The sequence below is a fragment of the Drosophila innubila genome (genome assembly GCF_004354385.1).
Source record: "Drosophila innubila isolate TH190305 chromosome 2R unlocalized genomic scaffold, UK_Dinn_1.0 1_C_2R, whole genome shotgun sequence".
NCBI lineage: Eukaryota > Metazoa > Arthropoda > Insecta > Diptera > Drosophilidae > Drosophila > Drosophila innubila.
In genome coordinates this window covers 24,845,553-24,862,167 of record NW_022995374.1, presented here as the reverse complement: position 1 = coordinate 24,862,167, position 16,615 = coordinate 24,845,553, and the positions used below count along the sequence as shown (strand labels likewise).

At 40.2% G+C, this 16,615-nt stretch overlaps 7 protein-coding genes across 9 annotated transcripts; 4 read left to right on the top strand and 3 right to left on the bottom strand.

The window, feature by feature from the left end:
- The first annotated feature begins 1,331 nt into the window (after positions 1-1,331).
- Positions 1,332-5,007, top strand: LOC117783099 (probable protein phosphatase CG10417). 3 transcript variants are annotated; one of them, XM_034620291.1, is made up of 6 exons: positions 1,332-1,453; positions 1,695-1,800; positions 1,844-2,042; positions 2,107-3,240; positions 3,311-3,844; positions 4,013-5,007. In XM_034620291.1, the coding sequence occupies exons 3-6, from the start codon at positions 1,932-1,934 to the stop codon at positions 4,412-4,414; spliced, it is 2,181 nt and encodes a 726-aa protein (XP_034476182.1). In that variant the 5' UTR covers positions 1,332-1,453; positions 1,695-1,800; positions 1,844-1,931; the 3' UTR covers positions 4,415-5,007. The 3 variants fall into 3 exon arrangements, with proteins under 3 accessions (XP_034476182.1, XP_034476181.1, XP_034476180.1); XM_034620290.1 differs by having other exon boundaries at positions 1,841-2,042; XM_034620289.1 differs by having other exon boundaries at positions 1,349-1,453; positions 1,692-2,042.
- A 2,751-nt stretch (positions 5,008-7,758) lies between these two features.
- LOC117783802 (BTB/POZ domain-containing adapter for CUL3-mediated RhoA degradation protein 3) lies at positions 7,759-9,344 on the top strand (the record flags this gene model as incomplete). The annotated part of the gene is made up of 2 exons (XM_034621348.1): positions 7,759-8,206; positions 8,284-9,344. Coding segments are annotated over 2 exons (1,173 nt in total), but the record flags the coding sequence as incomplete, so codon positions are not given.
- Positions 9,345-9,446: 102 nt separating this feature from the next.
- LOC117783101 (intraflagellar transport protein 20 homolog) lies at positions 9,447-9,859 on the top strand. The gene has a single exon (XM_034620293.1). It carries the CDS (start codon positions 9,447-9,449, stop codon positions 9,837-9,839), a length of 393 nt encoding a protein of 130 aa, XP_034476184.1. The 3' UTR covers positions 9,840-9,859.
- Positions 9,821-10,931, bottom strand: LOC117783100 (INO80 complex subunit B). The gene is made up of 2 exons (XM_034620292.1): positions 10,828-10,931; positions 9,821-10,757 (listed from the first exon to the last, which is right to left on the bottom strand). Exons 1-2 carry the CDS (start codon positions 10,841-10,843, stop codon positions 9,886-9,888), a joined length of 888 nt encoding a protein of 295 aa, XP_034476183.1. The 5' UTR covers positions 10,844-10,931; the 3' UTR covers positions 9,821-9,885.
- Positions 10,932-11,712: 781 nt separating this feature from the next.
- Positions 11,713-12,734, bottom strand: LOC117784120. The gene is made up of 2 exons (XM_034621769.1): positions 12,295-12,734; positions 11,713-12,227 (listed from the first exon to the last, which is right to left on the bottom strand). The coding sequence occupies exons 1-2, from the start codon at positions 12,526-12,528 to the stop codon at positions 11,781-11,783; spliced, it is 681 nt and encodes a 226-aa protein (XP_034477660.1). The 5' UTR covers positions 12,529-12,734; the 3' UTR covers positions 11,713-11,780.
- A 218-nt stretch (positions 12,735-12,952) lies between these two features.
- LOC117784301 (polynucleotide 5'-hydroxyl-kinase NOL9) lies at positions 12,953-15,789 on the top strand. The gene is made up of 3 exons (XM_034622000.1): positions 12,953-13,611; positions 13,675-15,411; positions 15,466-15,789. Exons 1-3 carry the CDS (start codon positions 13,293-13,295, stop codon positions 15,729-15,731), a joined length of 2,322 nt encoding a protein of 773 aa, XP_034477891.1. The 5' UTR covers positions 12,953-13,292; the 3' UTR covers positions 15,732-15,789.
- LOC117784303 (39S ribosomal protein L34, mitochondrial) lies at positions 15,773-16,195 on the bottom strand. Its single transcript, XM_034622001.1, has 2 exons — positions 16,092-16,195; positions 15,773-16,030 (listed from the first exon to the last, which is right to left on the bottom strand). The coding sequence occupies exons 1-2, from the start codon at positions 16,112-16,114 to the stop codon at positions 15,808-15,810; spliced, it is 246 nt and encodes an 81-aa protein (XP_034477892.1). The 5' UTR covers positions 16,115-16,195; the 3' UTR covers positions 15,773-15,807.
- Positions 16,196-16,615: the final 420 nt, after the last annotated feature.

Genomic DNA, 16,615 nt, shown 5'->3' with positions numbered 1-16,615 from the left:
AAAAAAAAAGATTATGTTTAATGTTATTTGTCGGTATGGTTATCTGGTGTTTTGAAGAGATGTTTTTAGCAATTGTTACCTAAAAGTACTTGTATTTCGTGGAAGAAAAGTACAGTGTATTGACGCGTATTGTTGTAAGTGTTAATAAAACAATGTTCCTAAATATGTATAGTATACGATGCTAATAATTTTTTTGATACTTTTTGCAACTCTGTGAAAAAATTGACTTTTTCCAGGTTGAAATTATCGTGTAATACTAATAACCATTTTATGTGAATCTGAAGTAAATGTGCATAATATTTAAAACTTTTGTATAAAAGCTACGACCTAATTAAAATGAATATCCCTGGTACTTAATGTCGGCTACTGTCCACAAAATACTAGCTCTTGGACATTATAGCCTTGTCTGCAGTTCCAGTTAGCTGACTCAGAGAGAACGCTTCTGAGGTTCGATCCAAGATTTATTAACATTAAAGGCTTTCCAATGCCAGACAAAACAGTTGCCTTAATAATATGAATTATGTCTTTTGTAGAGCGCTGGATTCTTGTTTCCATTTATTTGTTAAAAGACGATTCAAAAATCGAAAACATAAAAGTTTTCCAAAAAATTTAAGGTCTGTATAGTCATTTGGACCAGTGTGCCTTCTAAAGAGGTTTTTTTTTGGAAGATTAACCTTGTTCCAATAACAGCGATTTGAACCAAAATCACCTTTACTTTATGTAATTTCGAATTAAAATTTTCAACAAATTATTAATTGATTGCAAAGTTATTGCATTTAGCAAATTCATTATCTAAAATTTAAATTCAACTACGCTGCGCCATCTGTGTTACAGACAGACCACGTATTACAATCTGCAAACGTGCGCAGTTTAAATCTAATTTAAATTAGTTTTTCGACAACAATTTGGCTAAGAATTCACAATTTAATTAAATTTTAACAAAAATTCTGTAAAAATTTTGGCAGTATTTTAGCTATTTTTCAACGTAATTTCGGCTATTTTTAAGATGCTTTCCAGCCAGAAACAGCTGGCAGCACTGGACCGCACAATGTATAAAAATTTTACTTAGCGCCACCTATTGTTTGTTTTCGAAAAAACTCCACCTATGTCTTGATTTTACGATGAGAAATTTCGTGCACTAAAATACTGTTTCGAAAGTTCGGAGCTAAAAATGATCATGGCGAGAAATATATATAATAAGATCCTTTTTTTCCAAAAAGATTCTTTTGCGAAAGGATCTCAACATTTTCAAGGATCTATTAAGAACTCGAAGGTCTGGCAACGTTAAATAGACAGCAACTTTTTTTCTGCCAGCTGGCAACGTCTTTCAAAAATATGAACGATTTGATAACTCTACTTGTCGGCAGTGCAGAATTTTTTTTGTGATTCGTGGAAAATATTGCAAAAAATAAATTTGAAATAAAGAAATAGTTGCACAGCGAAAACAAGTTAGGTAATGTACGAATTAATAATGGTTTGAATTGAATACAAAATAAGGGTTCTTTGACGCTTTGTCACAATTTGACGAACAAAGCGGCGTGGTGGGATACACACGATATAGAAAAGAGACGCTACCAAAAAGACCGAGCGTGAAAAAAGGCAAATTAAATGAATACTGACTAAATGTTAAATAATTAATGCTGTTTGTTTGTTGAGCTAAACGAGAAACGTTTCATTTGATATCATTTAAGCAGACAAAGCAAAGCGAAGCAACCTTTGACTCCGGCTTTATTTCAGCCGGTGGCGCGAAAAGTACACATTGCGCGCGTGCGTTGGCCAAGCATCGATTTTTCCGCAACTGCAGAGTGCAGTAATTACTGCGAATACAACAAACTAGTAGCAGGCACTTCAACATTCAGCTGAATTGACAGGACAGTTCGATTGGATATTCGATTGGAAGCACTGGACATTTCATATAATTCGATATAATAATGGGTGCTTATCTGACGCATCCTAAAACCGAGAAAGCGTCCACAGATGAATTCAACGAGCTGCTCGTCGTGGGTGCCAGCTCGATGCAGGGTTGGCGCAACAGTCAAGAGGTTAGTCAGTCCGTAAAGCATTCGACTATTTCATTATATTTTGCTCAAACATTGTTTTTAATAGGACGCACACAACGCGATACTAAATTTTGATAATAACACATCGTTTTTCGCCGTTTACGATGGTCACGGCGGAGCCGAAGTGGCCCAATACTGCGCTGATAAATTGCCGGAGTTCCTTAAAAGTCTGGAGGCTTATAAAAGCGGTGAGTTGGAGCAAGCGCTCAAGGATGCGTTCCTGGGCTTCGACAAGACTCTGCTTGAGCCCGCAGTGGTCAACACATTAAAGATTCTGGCTGGCGAACACAACATTGTCGACGAAGACGCCGAAGGATATGAAGAGGAAGACGATGAAGAAGATCTTGCCGAGTTGCACGAAGAGAGTCATTTGCCATTGAACGAGGTCCTGGAGAAATACAAAGGTCTCCCGCAGACTCACGACTTGTCCCTGCTCAAGTCTGATTCAGCTGCTGCCAAGCTGATGTCCACTTGCCTGCGTGGCCGTCGTGCTGCTGCTGTTGCTGCCGAGGCGGTCAATAAAGCCGTAATGGATCCAACAGCCAAACCAGCCGGCTCCTCCACCTCAGCCGCAGCTGCTGCGGCCGCTGCAGCTATCAGTGAGACCGACGGAGCAGGTCCCAGCTGTTCGAAGGGCGGCAAACTGGATCAGGAAGATGAGTCCACAGTGAGCAGCAGCAGTTCAAGTGCTAGCAAGGGCAACACTTCCACGACTGCCAGTACTTCTCCTAAGGACGAATGCGTTACCGGCCAAGCTTCTACCAGCAATAACGTTGCAGTTGCACCTACTGAGCAGAATGGTAATGTCACCTCTTCAGAGGCCAAGGCCGTTGTCAAGACTGGCGAAGAGACTGCCACTACATCGGAGGACGCCACCGTATCCGGCTCCAGCGACATTGCAGATGCTAAGTCCAATGGCAGCATTGAAAAGTCGGCAACTAGCAAAGCAGAGCCCGCTGATATTTCATCAACTAGCAAAGAATCGGAAAAGGTTCTGAAGAAGGCTACCACTGCACAAGACGATGACTCGACTGACGACGATGCCGACTATGATGAGAAAGCTGTAGTTAAAGCCCTAGACATCGCATCGCCTGACAGTTCTTCTGATGAGGACATGGAAGATGACGATGATGGCCTCGATGATGAAGACGACGACGATGACGATGATGAGGACGATGAAGTAAGTCACATTTAACTGATTTGATCCTAGCATACGAATCGTTAATGAAATTTGTCCAAACCATTTGCAGGACGAAAATGCCAGTGAAGAAGATGACGCCGATGAGGATCAACTGGCAAATGATCAGTTTTGCGCCAATATGATAGAAGAGCCTGGCAAAGATAGTGGATGTACTGCCGTTGTCTGCCTCCTGCACGGCCGTGACTTGTACGTGGCGAACGCTGGAGATTCCCGATGTGTTATTTCACGTAATGGAAAGGCTATCGAAATGAGTCTGGATCACAAGCCCGAAGACGATGAGGAGTCGACGCGCATTGTCAAGGCTGGAGGTCGTGTCACCCTCGATGGACGCGTTAACGGTGGATTAAATTTGTCCAGGGCTTTGGGTGACCACGCATACAAAACGAACCTTGAGTTATCAGCTGAAGCACAGATGATTTCCGCTCTGCCGGACGTCAAGAAACTCATCATTACACCAGAGGATGACTTTATGGTTCTGGCCTGCGATGGTATTTGGAATTACATGTCTAGCGATGAGGTTGTCGATTTCGTGCGTCTCCGCTTGAAGGATGAAAGCAAGAAACTATCTCAAGTTTGTGAGGAAGTAGGTTGAATTGAGTTCATCAGGGGTGCCACACAAAGCGAAAACAACCGAAAACCTCTCAAAACTCAACAAAATTTTGGGAGATATTCGGTTAGTTTCGTTTTCTTTGGCACACCTGCATATGTGAGTGTTTCAGAAATTTATCAATCAATCATCTTATCCAAATAGCTATTCGATAATTGTTTGGCACCGAACACAATGGGCGATGGCACTGGATGCGACAATATGACAGCCGTGATTGTGAAATTCGAGCAAAAACTTCAAGAACTGCCAGCCACAATTGATCCCACTAAAACGGAAGATGCACTCCTTGCAGCTGCTCAGCTAAAGAAGAAATCAGCCAACGTATCTGCTGAACAAATTGCTCTCAAGCGAAGCGCTTCTCCGGATACGCCTACCGACGAGGCCGATGATTGTGCGGAGAACACCAGCAAATCGAAGCGAGTGAAGATTGAGAGTCAATCATTGGAGTCTCTGGACGGAAAAGAAAAGAATTCCACCGATGTTATAAGTAACACTCCAGCTTCAGTTGATGATCAGAAGGAAAGTGTAGTCGTCTCATCTACGTAAATTCATATATTGAAACAACACGACGGTGGCAAGTGCTTCGGCATTTTGAACATTTTTCTGATCATTATTTCAAATCGGGCTCTTAGAGCTAACAAATAAAATCGAAAAGAAATTTTCAAATCATTTAATACCAGGCCAGTTTATACTAAATACATAACGAATATTCATTTTGTACACATAGATTTTTTTAATTCATAAATATATTTTTTTTATAATTGGATCTTTTTTTAAATTTTATTTAGTTCATTATTCCCTGGTTTTTATAATCAACAACAAGATCATCGTCAAACTGTACAACATATTCATACACGTACAAAAATATTATACATATATACTTTATTTTATATTTTATTCAATGAATGCAAACGAAAAATGTTTTCATACTCGTATATTTAAAATTATTTGTATAATGTGACGAGTAAATAAATAAAACCCAGAAAGAACGAGCATTTCTATCGACCATAGCATTTAAAAAATCAAGTGAATAATGTATCTGTGGAATACATTAATTAAATATTTTTATTAATGAGAAATGGCCTGATTTTGGTAGAATAACATTTGCTTAACGAATAATAAATACATGAAAATACACATGATTTTAAGGTTATTAACATTACTGTTGAATAATTTGGAGCGACAGCTTGGTCACTAATTTAACTGTGTAATGATGGGCTTACATAGGGGCACAAAGAGTCAAATTTGACAGCCACAGTGGCACGGAGCAATGTGAGCACAAATGCTGTGACATAAAATTCAAGTGGCACAAAAAATGTGAGCCACGGAATGACATTGAAAGTGACACATTTTTTTTGCCAGAAGCTGGCACGGAAATTAGCGACGGGTTTAAAAAACAAGCTACACTAAACCACTGTTAGCATTAAAGCGCCTTAAAAAAGTGTTCATAATGATGGTTTAAGGCAACACGCTTTCATTCAAAGCAGCTTAAGCTACTGTATATACATGGTATATATAAACCCAGCATTAGAGTTGCTCACCGTAGTTCAATTGAAGGTTTAGTTTAGTAGTTCAATAGTTTGTTCGTTCAGTGAATAGATCCCATATAGTTCGTTCAGTGAATAGATTTCAATCCCAATATAGTTCGTTCGTTAGACTAGGCCACAGCTGAGTTGAATTAAGGGACGCTGTGGTCATACCATGACTGCTACGGAAGCACTAATTGCTATAAATATAATTTAAAACATTGTTAATCAAAAATATGGATCAACGGAATTTATTGTGATAATATTTTTTTTAAACGTTGTCAATAAAAAATTGTTAATGTTATGAACACAAAATTTTTATTATATTCGAATCACTGCGGACGGCAGTTCGCGTTAGTGACGAAAGCATCACGAAGGGTGCGTAGGGCGACTATCACTGCGGACGGCAGTTCGCGTTCGTGACGAAAGCATCACGAAGGGTGCGAAAGGCGACTAGCAATATATACAGTTAATTTGGAAAATTTGCTGCGACCGTCCGATCAGATCGAGCTATATACCGATCGAAAGGTTTAGTTCTGTTGGGGTCTTTTGAAATATTTTTTTTTTTTTTAATTCTACTTAAATAATACGCGTCGATTGATACCTCAATCACCCAAATCCGATAACTGGTTCAAAAGATACATAAATTTGAAAATTGTAGTGGACTTCTCAAAATGAAATGTTTGTCTGTTTGTCTGTTTGCATCATAGCGATAAAGAAACTTAAATGTAATGATGGGGATTTATTCCTTTTCGAAAATCTAGAAATGTTTTTTTTTAAAACCGCTAGTTTAGCGGGAAAACGCTAAATCCCGTTAAAATTGAAACCTCAACAGTTTCCAAACCATAGAAGCTACAGATATATAGAAGCTATATATCATTAGAATGGTGTGTTTGAGGGCTTTTAGGCGTACCTTTAAGCTTTTTTTCTAAAGTACTCAGGTAACATTTTACAGGTGAAATAAAGTTTTTTAACTTACATTTTGGCGATTTCTGACAAAACGGCTCTAACGATTTTAATATGTTGTAATACGAACAATTTTGCGTATTTTGGTATATGAAACATCAAGTTTGGTTGAGGGGTCTGAAAGATATTACCTGTTAAATGAATAAATACATTTTCCTATCGGTCGAAAATCACGTCTTAGTACGAAAAACTTTTTGGTTTTATGAGATATCTCAACGAAACTGATACAATATGCATTTAACTTGGTTCTATATATCCTGACTAAAGTTGGATCAAATCGGACTTCTATATCATATAGCTGTCATAGGACCTATCGGTCCAATATTAAGTCTTAGTATGAAAAACTTTTTTGTTTTACGAGATATCGTAACCAAAACAATAGAATATGCATTAAAGTTAGACTTATACATCCTGATCAAATTTGGTTCTAATCGAACCACTATATCATATAGCTGTTATAGGACCGATCGGGCGAAATCCAACGCGAAATGCAAAGCGAGCAAGGGGCGGAGCCCCCTAGTTTTTCTTTATAATTAAAGAAAAAATTTTTTTTAAACATGTAATAAACAACTAAGTTTATATATTTTACTATTTGCCTGCATTAATGATAATGTTACAATGTCATAAGCAAAAGCAATTGCAAAAATTTCTGATATAACACAAAAAAAAACCTCTCCATGAGGTAAATGTCTAGTGACGAAAGCAATTTCTAGCCCCAAAAATTTCTGATATCCAATTTTGTGACGAACAAAATTAAGTTTAATCTAAAAATTTGAAATAAAAATATAAAATAATAAAAAAAAAAAGCGAAAATTGGCATTCGGCACTACGCAAAAAGTAATTTTTATGTACAAAGAAGCTCACCCTTTTTGCTCACAGTGCACAATGCCAATTTTCGCTTTATTAATTTATATTTTTATTTAAAACTTTTAGATTAAACAGAAATTTTGGGGCTAGAAATTGCTTTCGTCACTAGACTTTTACCTCGTGTAGAGGTTATTTTGTGGGATAATATTTATACGATATCAACACTAAATTTTTATTAATCATTTTTTAATGAAAAACGGAATATCGGGAACCATCAATGCATCGAAGTTTTTGACTGATGTTTTATACACCATCTAATTTTCATTATGTAAACATCAATTAACATCGACATCGAATTTTCGACCCAAATTTACATCACTAGATCTATTTACTAAACGAACTACATTGGAATTCTGGTCACTGAACTAAATGAGCTACAATCAGGGATTTAGTTCTTTCGTTCACTTTAGGGATAGTTCAATAGATCTCAGTCCGAACGATTCGATACAACTCTAATAATTCTTATAAGATTGAAAACAGCGTCAATAGTTAAGTTAGCAATATTTCGGTATTCCGCTTGAGAGAGTTTAAATATTCGCCAAAATTGATCCGTTAGCGCTCACGGCGAGCGTAAGCAACGCAAAAGAAGGCGTTTGCAAAGGCTCCAAACAAAAGGGCGTGGACGTAGTGAGTGGAAGTGTCGGTGCGGTGGCGGCGGTGGCTGGTCCGTCAAATACAACAACAACAACGACATCAACAACATCGAGCAGCATTGAAATTGACGATTTGAGTGGTGCTTTTAATGGTAAAGTCCATTTAACACCAGCAGTCAGCAACCAACTTGTGCTCCATGCCAAAGAGCCCGAAACAATGTCCGGCGATCAAAAAGTGCTACTCAAGGGACACGCCTCTCAGTACGTTAAACTAAATGTGGGCGGTCGCCTCTACTATACGACAATAGGAACTCTGACGAAACATAATGATACGATGCTAAGCGCCATGTTCAGTGGCCGTATGGAGGTGTTAACTGATTCAGAAGGTTTGCCCATTTAGTTAATAAGTCATGTTCTTTTCTGAATGCATGATTAATCTGTCGCTTATAAAATGTTCCTGCAGGTTGGATCTTGATAGATCGCTGTGGCAATCATTTTGGCATTATTCTCAACTTCTTGCGGGATGGCAGTGTTCCGTTGCCGGAGACAAACAAGGAAATCGCGGAGCTACTCGCAGAGGCCAAATACTACTGCATCACTGAGCTGGCAATGTCCTGCGAGCGTGCATTGTATACACACCAGGAGCCGAAGCCGATCTGCCGCATACCGTTGATAACTTCGCAGAAGGAAGAACAGCTGCTGATCAGTTCATCCTCGAAGCCGGCCGTGATATTGGTGGTGCAGCGACAGAACAACAAATACTCGTACACAAGTACATCCGATGATAATCTGCTCAAGAATATCGAACTATTTGACAAGCTGTCACTGCGCTTCAACGAGCGCATTCTCTTCATCAAGGATGTGATTGGGCCAAGTGAAATCTGTTGCTGGTCCTTCTATGGGCACGGGAAAAAGGTGGCCGAGGTCTGTTGTACGTCAATAGTGTATGCGACAGATCGCAAGCATACGAAGGTCGAGTTCCCAGAGGCGCGCATCTACGAAGAGACTCTTCAAGTACTGCTCTATGAGAATCGCAATGCTCCCGACCAGGAGCTCCTCCAAGCCACATCATCGGTGCGTGCCGGTGGCGTCAGTGGAGCCAGTATGCATCAGTATACCAGCGACGAGGAGGAGGAGCGTACAGGTCTCGCCCGACTGCGCTCCAACAAACGTAACAACCCCACTTGACTTATACCGAAACTGGAGCTCCCTCAGATTTGATGGCAAAATTGCGGTGCTTGCAGCCTCTGTTGGTTCACCTCTTGATCTTTGGCCCGAGTATCGCAAACACCATATGATTAATCGCAACCTAATCTATTATCTATATTCTTTCCGAACCAATCTTTCTATCTATGGTATATACAATTATCTTTAGCCAACTACTGAAATAGCAGATCCCAAGCAAAGTGTAAACAAAGTATTAGGTCTCATATGTTAAATTACGTTTACATGTTTAAATGATATATGAACTTGTTGATAACAATTATATAATATACATCTATGGACACATCCATAGGACATTTAGTCGCTGGCATACATTTTAATTTAGGGGGTGGATTTGGTAGTCATGGCAACAACTCAATAACATTAACGCTTGGTAGATTCCCAGAAAACCCATCACTTAAAATGGAGGAGCTACAGAAAGCGGGTCTTTATATAGACGACATCTACAGGCTGCGAGTTCAGGATCCGAGGATTGCTAATCAGACAATTGAGCTGCGGCAGGAATGCCTGGAATACTCAAGAAACCTGCAGGAACTCAAGAAATTTGGTGAGGACTTCTATAAGATATCCAACAATTTCGCCAAAGATGTGGAGAAGGAGAAATTGCGAGCGATTGGGACACAGAACCAGCTCAAGACAGTGGCAAAGCAGCGACAGAGCGAGCAGCAAGTATACCAGAGTCAGATCCTCGAGCAGACCGTCGAGTTGGAGCGCCTGAAGAGCGAGTACCAATACCTGCAACGCATTGAGTCCGAGCAGCAGGACATCATCAACAATTTCTTAATGAATCAATAAAGTAACATTTATTTTAACTATACCTAAATGGTAGCAACAATCTTCTTTAGGCAACGGCAAGATTCTTGCGGTAGCACGCCAAGCTGCACAGTGGAATATTTGTTTTGGAACAGCTATAAGCCTTGCGGTTGCCACACCCGGCGACACCGCACATCTGAACTGGAGGCGGAGTGAGCGCAGACTGTGCTTCCAGGGGAAACTCCTGTCCCGGGGGCACTATAATGTAGGCGCCTTCCAGGGTATTCATATATGTAAGGGATGGATGCGTCTGCTTTTGGTTGTTTTTGTTACGGGCTGCCGACCGTTGTTTCCCGCTTTCCTGTTTCTTCAGCAATCGCTCCATGGTCTTCTGTTTGTCCTTCTCCCGGCGCTCGTCAGCTTGTTGCTTTCGTTTCTGCGACTTTAGTGCCGCCTTCTGGATGTCCTCGGCCGTCTGGGGCTTTTCCTTCTCCCTGTAGCCACTGGGCAGTGCGATAAGCTCTTCAACAAATCCAGCCAATGCTGGTTCCGCATCTTGCGTTCGTTCATACATGGCTCTCTGGCGTGCTGTCATCAGCTTTGGATCCTTTATCTTCTTCAACTCGTCATCGACATCCTCCAGCTTGCCAGTTTCGATGGCGTTTAGCCAGCGTTCTTCATCGCTGGAGGTGTCGCTATTGCGACGTTTTCTTTGCTTCTTTGCGGCATTTGCAACCAACGTTGGCGCTGGCGGAGGTGTCTTTGTGCTGACGACTGGTCCAGGTCGTTGGCTACAAATCTCAATGCTTTTGGTACTCTGAGCAGGTGCGGCCGCTGTTTGAGTCGTTACCACTTCAACTGATTCGGATATAAAACTTGTTTGAATTGGCGATGACGCCGATTCTGTAGGGGATGCAAATCTTGCAGGTTTCTGTCGTTTGCTACGCTTGGAACGGCGATCTTAAATGAATTTAAATACACAGTTAATTGAAAGCTGCTTTTTAATGTGACATTATTTTTTTGCTTATACCGTCTAATTTCCCCATGCTTAGGTAATATAAGCTGAATTCGAATGGTTTTCTTTTGATTTGCAATCAATTTGGATGCTCAATTGTAGTTGTTAGTGGCACTAGAGTAGATTTGGGTCGTTTCGGTCTAAGCTAGTTCAAATGAACGGGTCATTTGCAATGTGCGAGTGAGCTGGCTCAGTCATTATTTAAGTATTTAGTTCATTTTACAGTTGGTCAGTTTAAATCCAATTTTATATAATATTAATTTTACTTTTTACACAAATACAATTAGAATAGTGTACATGAAGTTCCACAATACGATTTCAATAAATTTCGTGTATTTTTATTTTTTAAATGCAATGTGAAAGGTTAGTCAAACCCAATATAATTTTTCAATAGGCTTTAAGTTAATTAAAATAGATAAATGCTTATTTGTTTTAAAATTTAAATTTAATTTTGTATGCTGTATTAATTGAAAAAAGTGTATGTGACGAGTAAACTTTCCTTAAAAAATTTGATATATATATTCAAATATTGTTATATGTAAATAATGAAGAAATTTAATCCCACCGAGAAACATCATGGATATTATTCTTAGTATTTGTGAAAAAAGTTGAATTATATGAAGAAAATAAAATTAAAGCTGATCAACTGCAAAATTACCGATATAGCTCAGAAATGACTGAATAGGTTCACTCGTTCATTTCAAGACCCGTTCACTAGAACATTTTCAGAACGAAACGACCCAACTCTAATTAAATACAAAAAGAAATTAAAATATTCTAAAGCAAATAAATGCAAATAAATAAATAATAGACATTAAAGCCATTGTCACTGTGTCCACTTTCTAAAGGACAGAAAAGAACAGATGCATATAATTTTGCACCAAAAAGTCAATTTATAGATATGTACAAATAAATAAGTTCTTTATATTAAATGTTTTTCTTTTACATATACTCTAAACATAATTCCACTAATTATCTGCTTCGGCAATTGTTTGGAGTATTTTCAAACGTATGGCCCGCCGCTTTTTGGGATCTTCAACCAGCTCCATTTCAGCTTTAATTAGCTCCCCAAATGCGTCCACATCTGGTTGGTATTTACGCTTGTTTTTGTTAGTGGACAACATATTGTTGGCAGTATTGAAAATATCAGCAGATTCCTCAGCAAATCTACTTGAGTAGCTGGAGGTCTCGAAAAGAGTCTCCTCTTGGATTGGATCCTTCGATTGGATCGTGCGATATGTGCTTGGATCACGTGAGTCCGAATCCGACGAGTCATTTTGAATCTTTGGAACAAGTGTTCCTTTGTCTTCTATTGTCATAATGGGCTCGAGAAATGACATTAACTCATAGTAAGGAAAGGTTGGCTTCTTTGCAGAGCCACTCTGGCTTCTCGTCAAACTTGTCTTTAATGCAGTCTGCAAGAAATGTAATTAAAAAATATTGTTGCAAATAAAAGTATATATGAAAATAAATAACACTCACTCGATATGTGTTACGCAAGCTATTCCATTTGACCACCACGTCTCTATTGCTGACGCCTAGCTGCTCCGATATACTGTTCCAGCTCGCCTCCTTTGCGTAGCGATTTTTATAGTCTGTGTCCGCCACATTCCAGAGACATTCCGACTCCTCGACAGCCTCAATCAGCTGGTGGATGGCTTCGGGATGCCACTGAATGGTGACGCGGCGAGCACGGTTTTTGGTTGACCTATCCATTCTTGAAAGTTGGTTTTAATTCATTATTTTGATTATGCGCGGCAGTCCTTTGTATTTATTCTTCTTGCGAACCATGTGACGCTTTGTGGCAATGACAAGTTGTGTTCACATTGACGTCAATCATTTGGTTTAATCACATTGTGACTTCAGTCACACTGTCACGAATATCTGTCACAGACACAGACCGATAACATTTGCATTCAACAATGTGATTCAAAATTAAACAGACATCAAATGCGTCAGACTCTGTCAGGGAAAATGTATGATAAAAAATGGCACTGGAGCTCACATTAAAATGCTACAAATCTGTGACACAGAATGCATTTATAATTCTGTGACGCTGAAAGATGACGCTCTGTGTCGCAATGTGAACCTGCATTACTGTAAGTGTTACTTTTAAATATCACGGTATGCAAACATTGTTATCGATTTCCTAGTCGCATGGCCCGGCATGGGTCTGTTTTTGTTTTTAATTATTATTAATAATATTAAAAGAATTGCAATTAGTTTTTTAAACTTGACCAAACACGAAAATAACCATTACCATCTGTTTCTGGCAATACAAACCATAGATTGCAATTCGTTTTCAGAAAATAGCCGAAAAGTAAAAATCCTTAGAACTCAGGAGGCGCCGATTAAAGGTTTGGAAGTAAAGTTAATAAGTTAAAGAAATCAAGTCCAATTCAGGCAGTGCAGTTTTACGACCAGCTGAATACAGAGCTAAGTTACAAAATTGATTTTACGGAACCGAGCACTAAATAATAATGAAAATGACTAAAACTGGAAAACATAATCAAATGAAACACAAAAATAACAAAACTAAACCGAAGAAGGAATTGACAGTGCCAATGAAAAATAATAAAGAGTCGTCAGAGGGTTCCTCATGCGTTTTACAAAAGGGATCCAAACGCAAGGTGGAACCTGTTAACGCTACTCGGAGTGATAAAAGAGTTAAACTTAATCCTAAACAAGTTGCCAATGGATCTGACAAGAGATCAAAGAAACCAAATCGAGTTGAACTTGAAGTTCAGGATGAGGATAGAAATTTATTTGAAGATTTCGACGAACTGTCGAATGATTCTGGTAAGAACTTATTAATTTATACTGCTTAATAATAATTTGATAACAAAACTGTTTATTAAATAGATAGTGAGAGTGATTGGGTTAGTGACGATTCTGTCTCGCAATTATCACTGGACAGTGACGAGGAATTCTTCAGGAAACCGCAAGCAATAGAATGCGAAGCGTCTGAAAATATTCCACTTCAGTCAGATTTGGATACAGGCAGTGAGACAGAAAATGAAGAGCTGCCTTGGCTTATGGGCATGGATGCGATTGAAGCTGCAGTCACTAAGGTGAAGGTATTCGAAGGAATGTTTCCCGAAATGGAACCGAAAAGAATTGATGAACGGAAAAAGGAAGTAGTCGAGTTCCAAGAGGGTCAGGGAGCAGCGCCAATAATTGAGGAGCCACTGCCGGAGTCGGAAGATGCTCATTCATCATTTGAAGAGATATTGCCAGAGTTGAGCATCTTCGAGAATAGCCTGAAAAGCAACACAGTGCTGGCTGTGCTCAAGCAGGATATGGAATTGTATGGCACCGTAGTAGTCACAGTGCTGTGCGGCAGGATCACAATTAATGGCTACAAGGCACGCAAGCTGGAGCCACTGACCATTTATTCACCCAAGGGCTTCAATTGGGTTGTCATTTCACCAAAGGCAAACAAGAAGCCGCCCAAAGTCGACTTCGTCTGGGAGCATCTGGATCAGATCTTTTCTCGTGCTCAGGTGGAGAACATTTTGAGCAACTATGATAAGCAACGGGATGCAATTATTCTGCTAAAAAGAAACAGCAGAGCACAGAACGTGCTCAGCACATTTTCCAAGCACATGTCCGAGAATGTGTTCCCGCTGGTGAATGCCACCAATCGACCCAACTATTCCAGCGAGTATCTGCTGAATTGCCTCATCCAGAGTGCCGACAAGTCCAATGGCTTACAGGTGCCCACAGTGTGGACAAAATTGCCCCTGAAACAGGACAGCCGGCTTATGGTAACCGGCGGCAAGGGTGTGGGCAAATCCACACTACTCAGATACATGCTGAATCGTCATCTCGAGCAGTTCCCCCGGGTGCTGCTGATTGATTTGGACATTGGTCAGCCGGAGCTCTTTGTGCCACAAACGGTGTCATGCACTGTCGTCGATGCTCCATTGCTGGGACCCGGACTCTTCCTCAACAAGCAGCCGGATATCGCTTTTGTGGTGGGACACGTCAATGTCGTCATGTGTGCGGAACAATACGTACGAGCGGTGAAAAAACTGCTGGCTTATTGCTGGGAGAGTCCGAGCCTCAAGGGCATTCCTTGGCTAATCAACACGATGGGATACAATAAGGGATTTGGCACGGAGTTGATGGCGCTGATAGTTGACTGTGTTGAGCCAACGGATCTGGTGCAAATATACAGTACCAAGGCCATCAACAACTTTGATGAGCCCCTGGACAGGCAGTCCCTATCCAAGGTGGTTCCGGTGATCTACGTGGCCGATGAGTTCAAATTGAGGGGCACGTTACCAAAATATACCCTGCATCATCTTATGTGTGCAGTGCCCCCCCAATCCGACCGTAATTTTAAACCTTGGACGATGAGTGCCAAGGATAGTCGCTACTCCAATCTTTTGGCGCGTCTTAGTGCTACTCTTCATGGCAACGCTAGAAACCTTACGGACTGTCGGCCCGTACAGGTCGACCTAGATGCGCTGCAAGTTCTTCATCTGACGTCGAATGAGTATTCACGCGAGGAGCTCATTGCCGGCATGGAGGCTAACATGGTCTACCTATGCAAACGCTCGTCAGCCGATCAACCAGTGGAGTGTGTTGGCATTGGTTAGTATATGACGGTCCACTTGTTCCAGTTAATATCGTTATACTCCTCTCCAGGTGTTGTGCGTGCCGTGGACCATAAGACGGACAAGGTTTACCTGGTGCCGGCAATGCCATTCGATCGTCTCACTAAAGTCAACTGTCTGGTTATTGGCGGGGGTATGTGTCTTCCCCAGGGATTCTTTAAGGATCAGGGTGCCTGCGTGGCCAACAAAGTGCCTTTTGTTTTTGTTATCGATGACTCCAAGTCGTCGAAAAGCGTACAGCAGATCTACCACCGAGCTCCTGGTTTCCTAGGCAGTCCAGCAAACAAAAATGTTTAACAAAGATGTTAATCTTCCGAGTCACAAATTGTACAAATATAGTTAACTCTATAATGAATCTGCTTTATTAAGTAGCCTAATGGGAGAGATCGTGTCTGCCCTTCAGCATGCGTCGCATAAGAACTCGACGTCCCTCCGGCGTGGCCATCCGGGTCTCCCAGCCGTGCACATTGATTCTCTTCACTTCGCGGGGCTTTGGGAAGTGACACCGCACTTTGGGCTTCAGCACGGCACGGTCAAAGGCATGCTTTTGACGCACAAATAGCGTTTGTGCCGTGTTCAACGCAGACACACAAGTCCTGTAATATCGTACTGTGTTAAACTTTCATACAAAATATTGCTTTAATATTAGTTTTTTACCTTTGCAACAAACCTTGCAGCATGATTAAGTAATTGTAAATAAATCTTTAACCAACAGTGTGGCAACCTTAGTATTCCCGAAAAAACTATATAGTTTGAACGTCTGGCAACCTTTCATTAAAAATCATTCATTCATTCAAATTATGTCCTGTATTATACAATTTCGAGTTACAATATTGCGAAATGAACGAAAAATAGATTCACAGTTAAATATCGCGCCGGATATAAATTTAGATATAAGTATTTTTTTTTTTTATAATCTGAGCCATTCTATAAAAACACTGTTGCCAACTTAGATATTTTATAGCGAGCGAGCTCTGACTATTTTTCAAGTTGGATTGTTGGAAAATTTAAAAATTGCTATTAGCTAAAAATGTGGTTAATTTGAATATAGCTTGCACCCAAAATCAAGTTAAGATGCTTTCCGGCCAGAAAGTTGGCAGCACTCATTGTTTTTGTGGAGTAAAAAAATGATTTTTGCCAGGAAAGCATCCGAGAAATAGCTAAAATTGCGATGCAAAATA

Excerpts from the sequence above, each read along its gene's own strand:
- LOC117784120 (XM_034621769.1), bottom strand. The coding sequence starts at position 12,528 with ATGGATAGGTCAACCAAAAACCGTGCTCGCCGCGTCACCATTCAGTGG. Across the intron at positions 12,228-12,294 it reads GCTTGCGTAACACATATCGA|ACTGCATTAAAGACAAGTTT; the intron begins GTGAGTGTTATT and ends CATTTCTTGCAG.
- LOC117783099 (XM_034620291.1), top strand. The coding sequence starts at position 1,932 with ATGGGTGCTTATCTGACGCATCCTAAAACCGAGAAAGCGTCCACAGAT. Across the intron at positions 3,241-3,310 it reads ACGATGATGAGGACGATGAA|GACGAAAATGCCAGTGAAGA; the intron begins GTAAGTCACATT and ends AACCATTTGCAG. Across the intron at positions 3,845-4,012 it reads TATCTCAAGTTTGTGAGGAA|CTATTCGATAATTGTTTGGC; the intron begins GTAGGTTGAATT and ends TTATCCAAATAG.
- LOC117784301 (XM_034622000.1), top strand. The coding sequence starts at position 13,293 with ATGAAAATGACTAAAACTGGAAAACATAATCAAATGAAACACAAAAAT. Across the intron at positions 13,612-13,674 it reads CGAACTGTCGAATGATTCTG|ATAGTGAGAGTGATTGGGTT; the intron begins GTAAGAACTTAT and ends TTTATTAAATAG. Across the intron at positions 15,412-15,465 it reads AGTGGAGTGTGTTGGCATTG|GTGTTGTGCGTGCCGTGGAC; the intron begins GTTAGTATATGA and ends ACTCCTCTCCAG.
- LOC117784303 (XM_034622001.1), bottom strand. The coding sequence starts at position 16,114 with ATGCTGCAAGGTTTGTTGCAAAG. Across the intron at positions 16,031-16,091 it reads CTGCAAGGTTTGTTGCAAAG|GACTTGTGTGTCTGCGTTGA; the intron begins GTAAAAAACTAA and ends ACGATATTACAG.
- LOC117783101 (XM_034620293.1), top strand. The coding sequence starts at position 9,447 with ATGGAGGAGCTACAGAAAGCGGGTCTTTATATAGACGACATCTACAGG.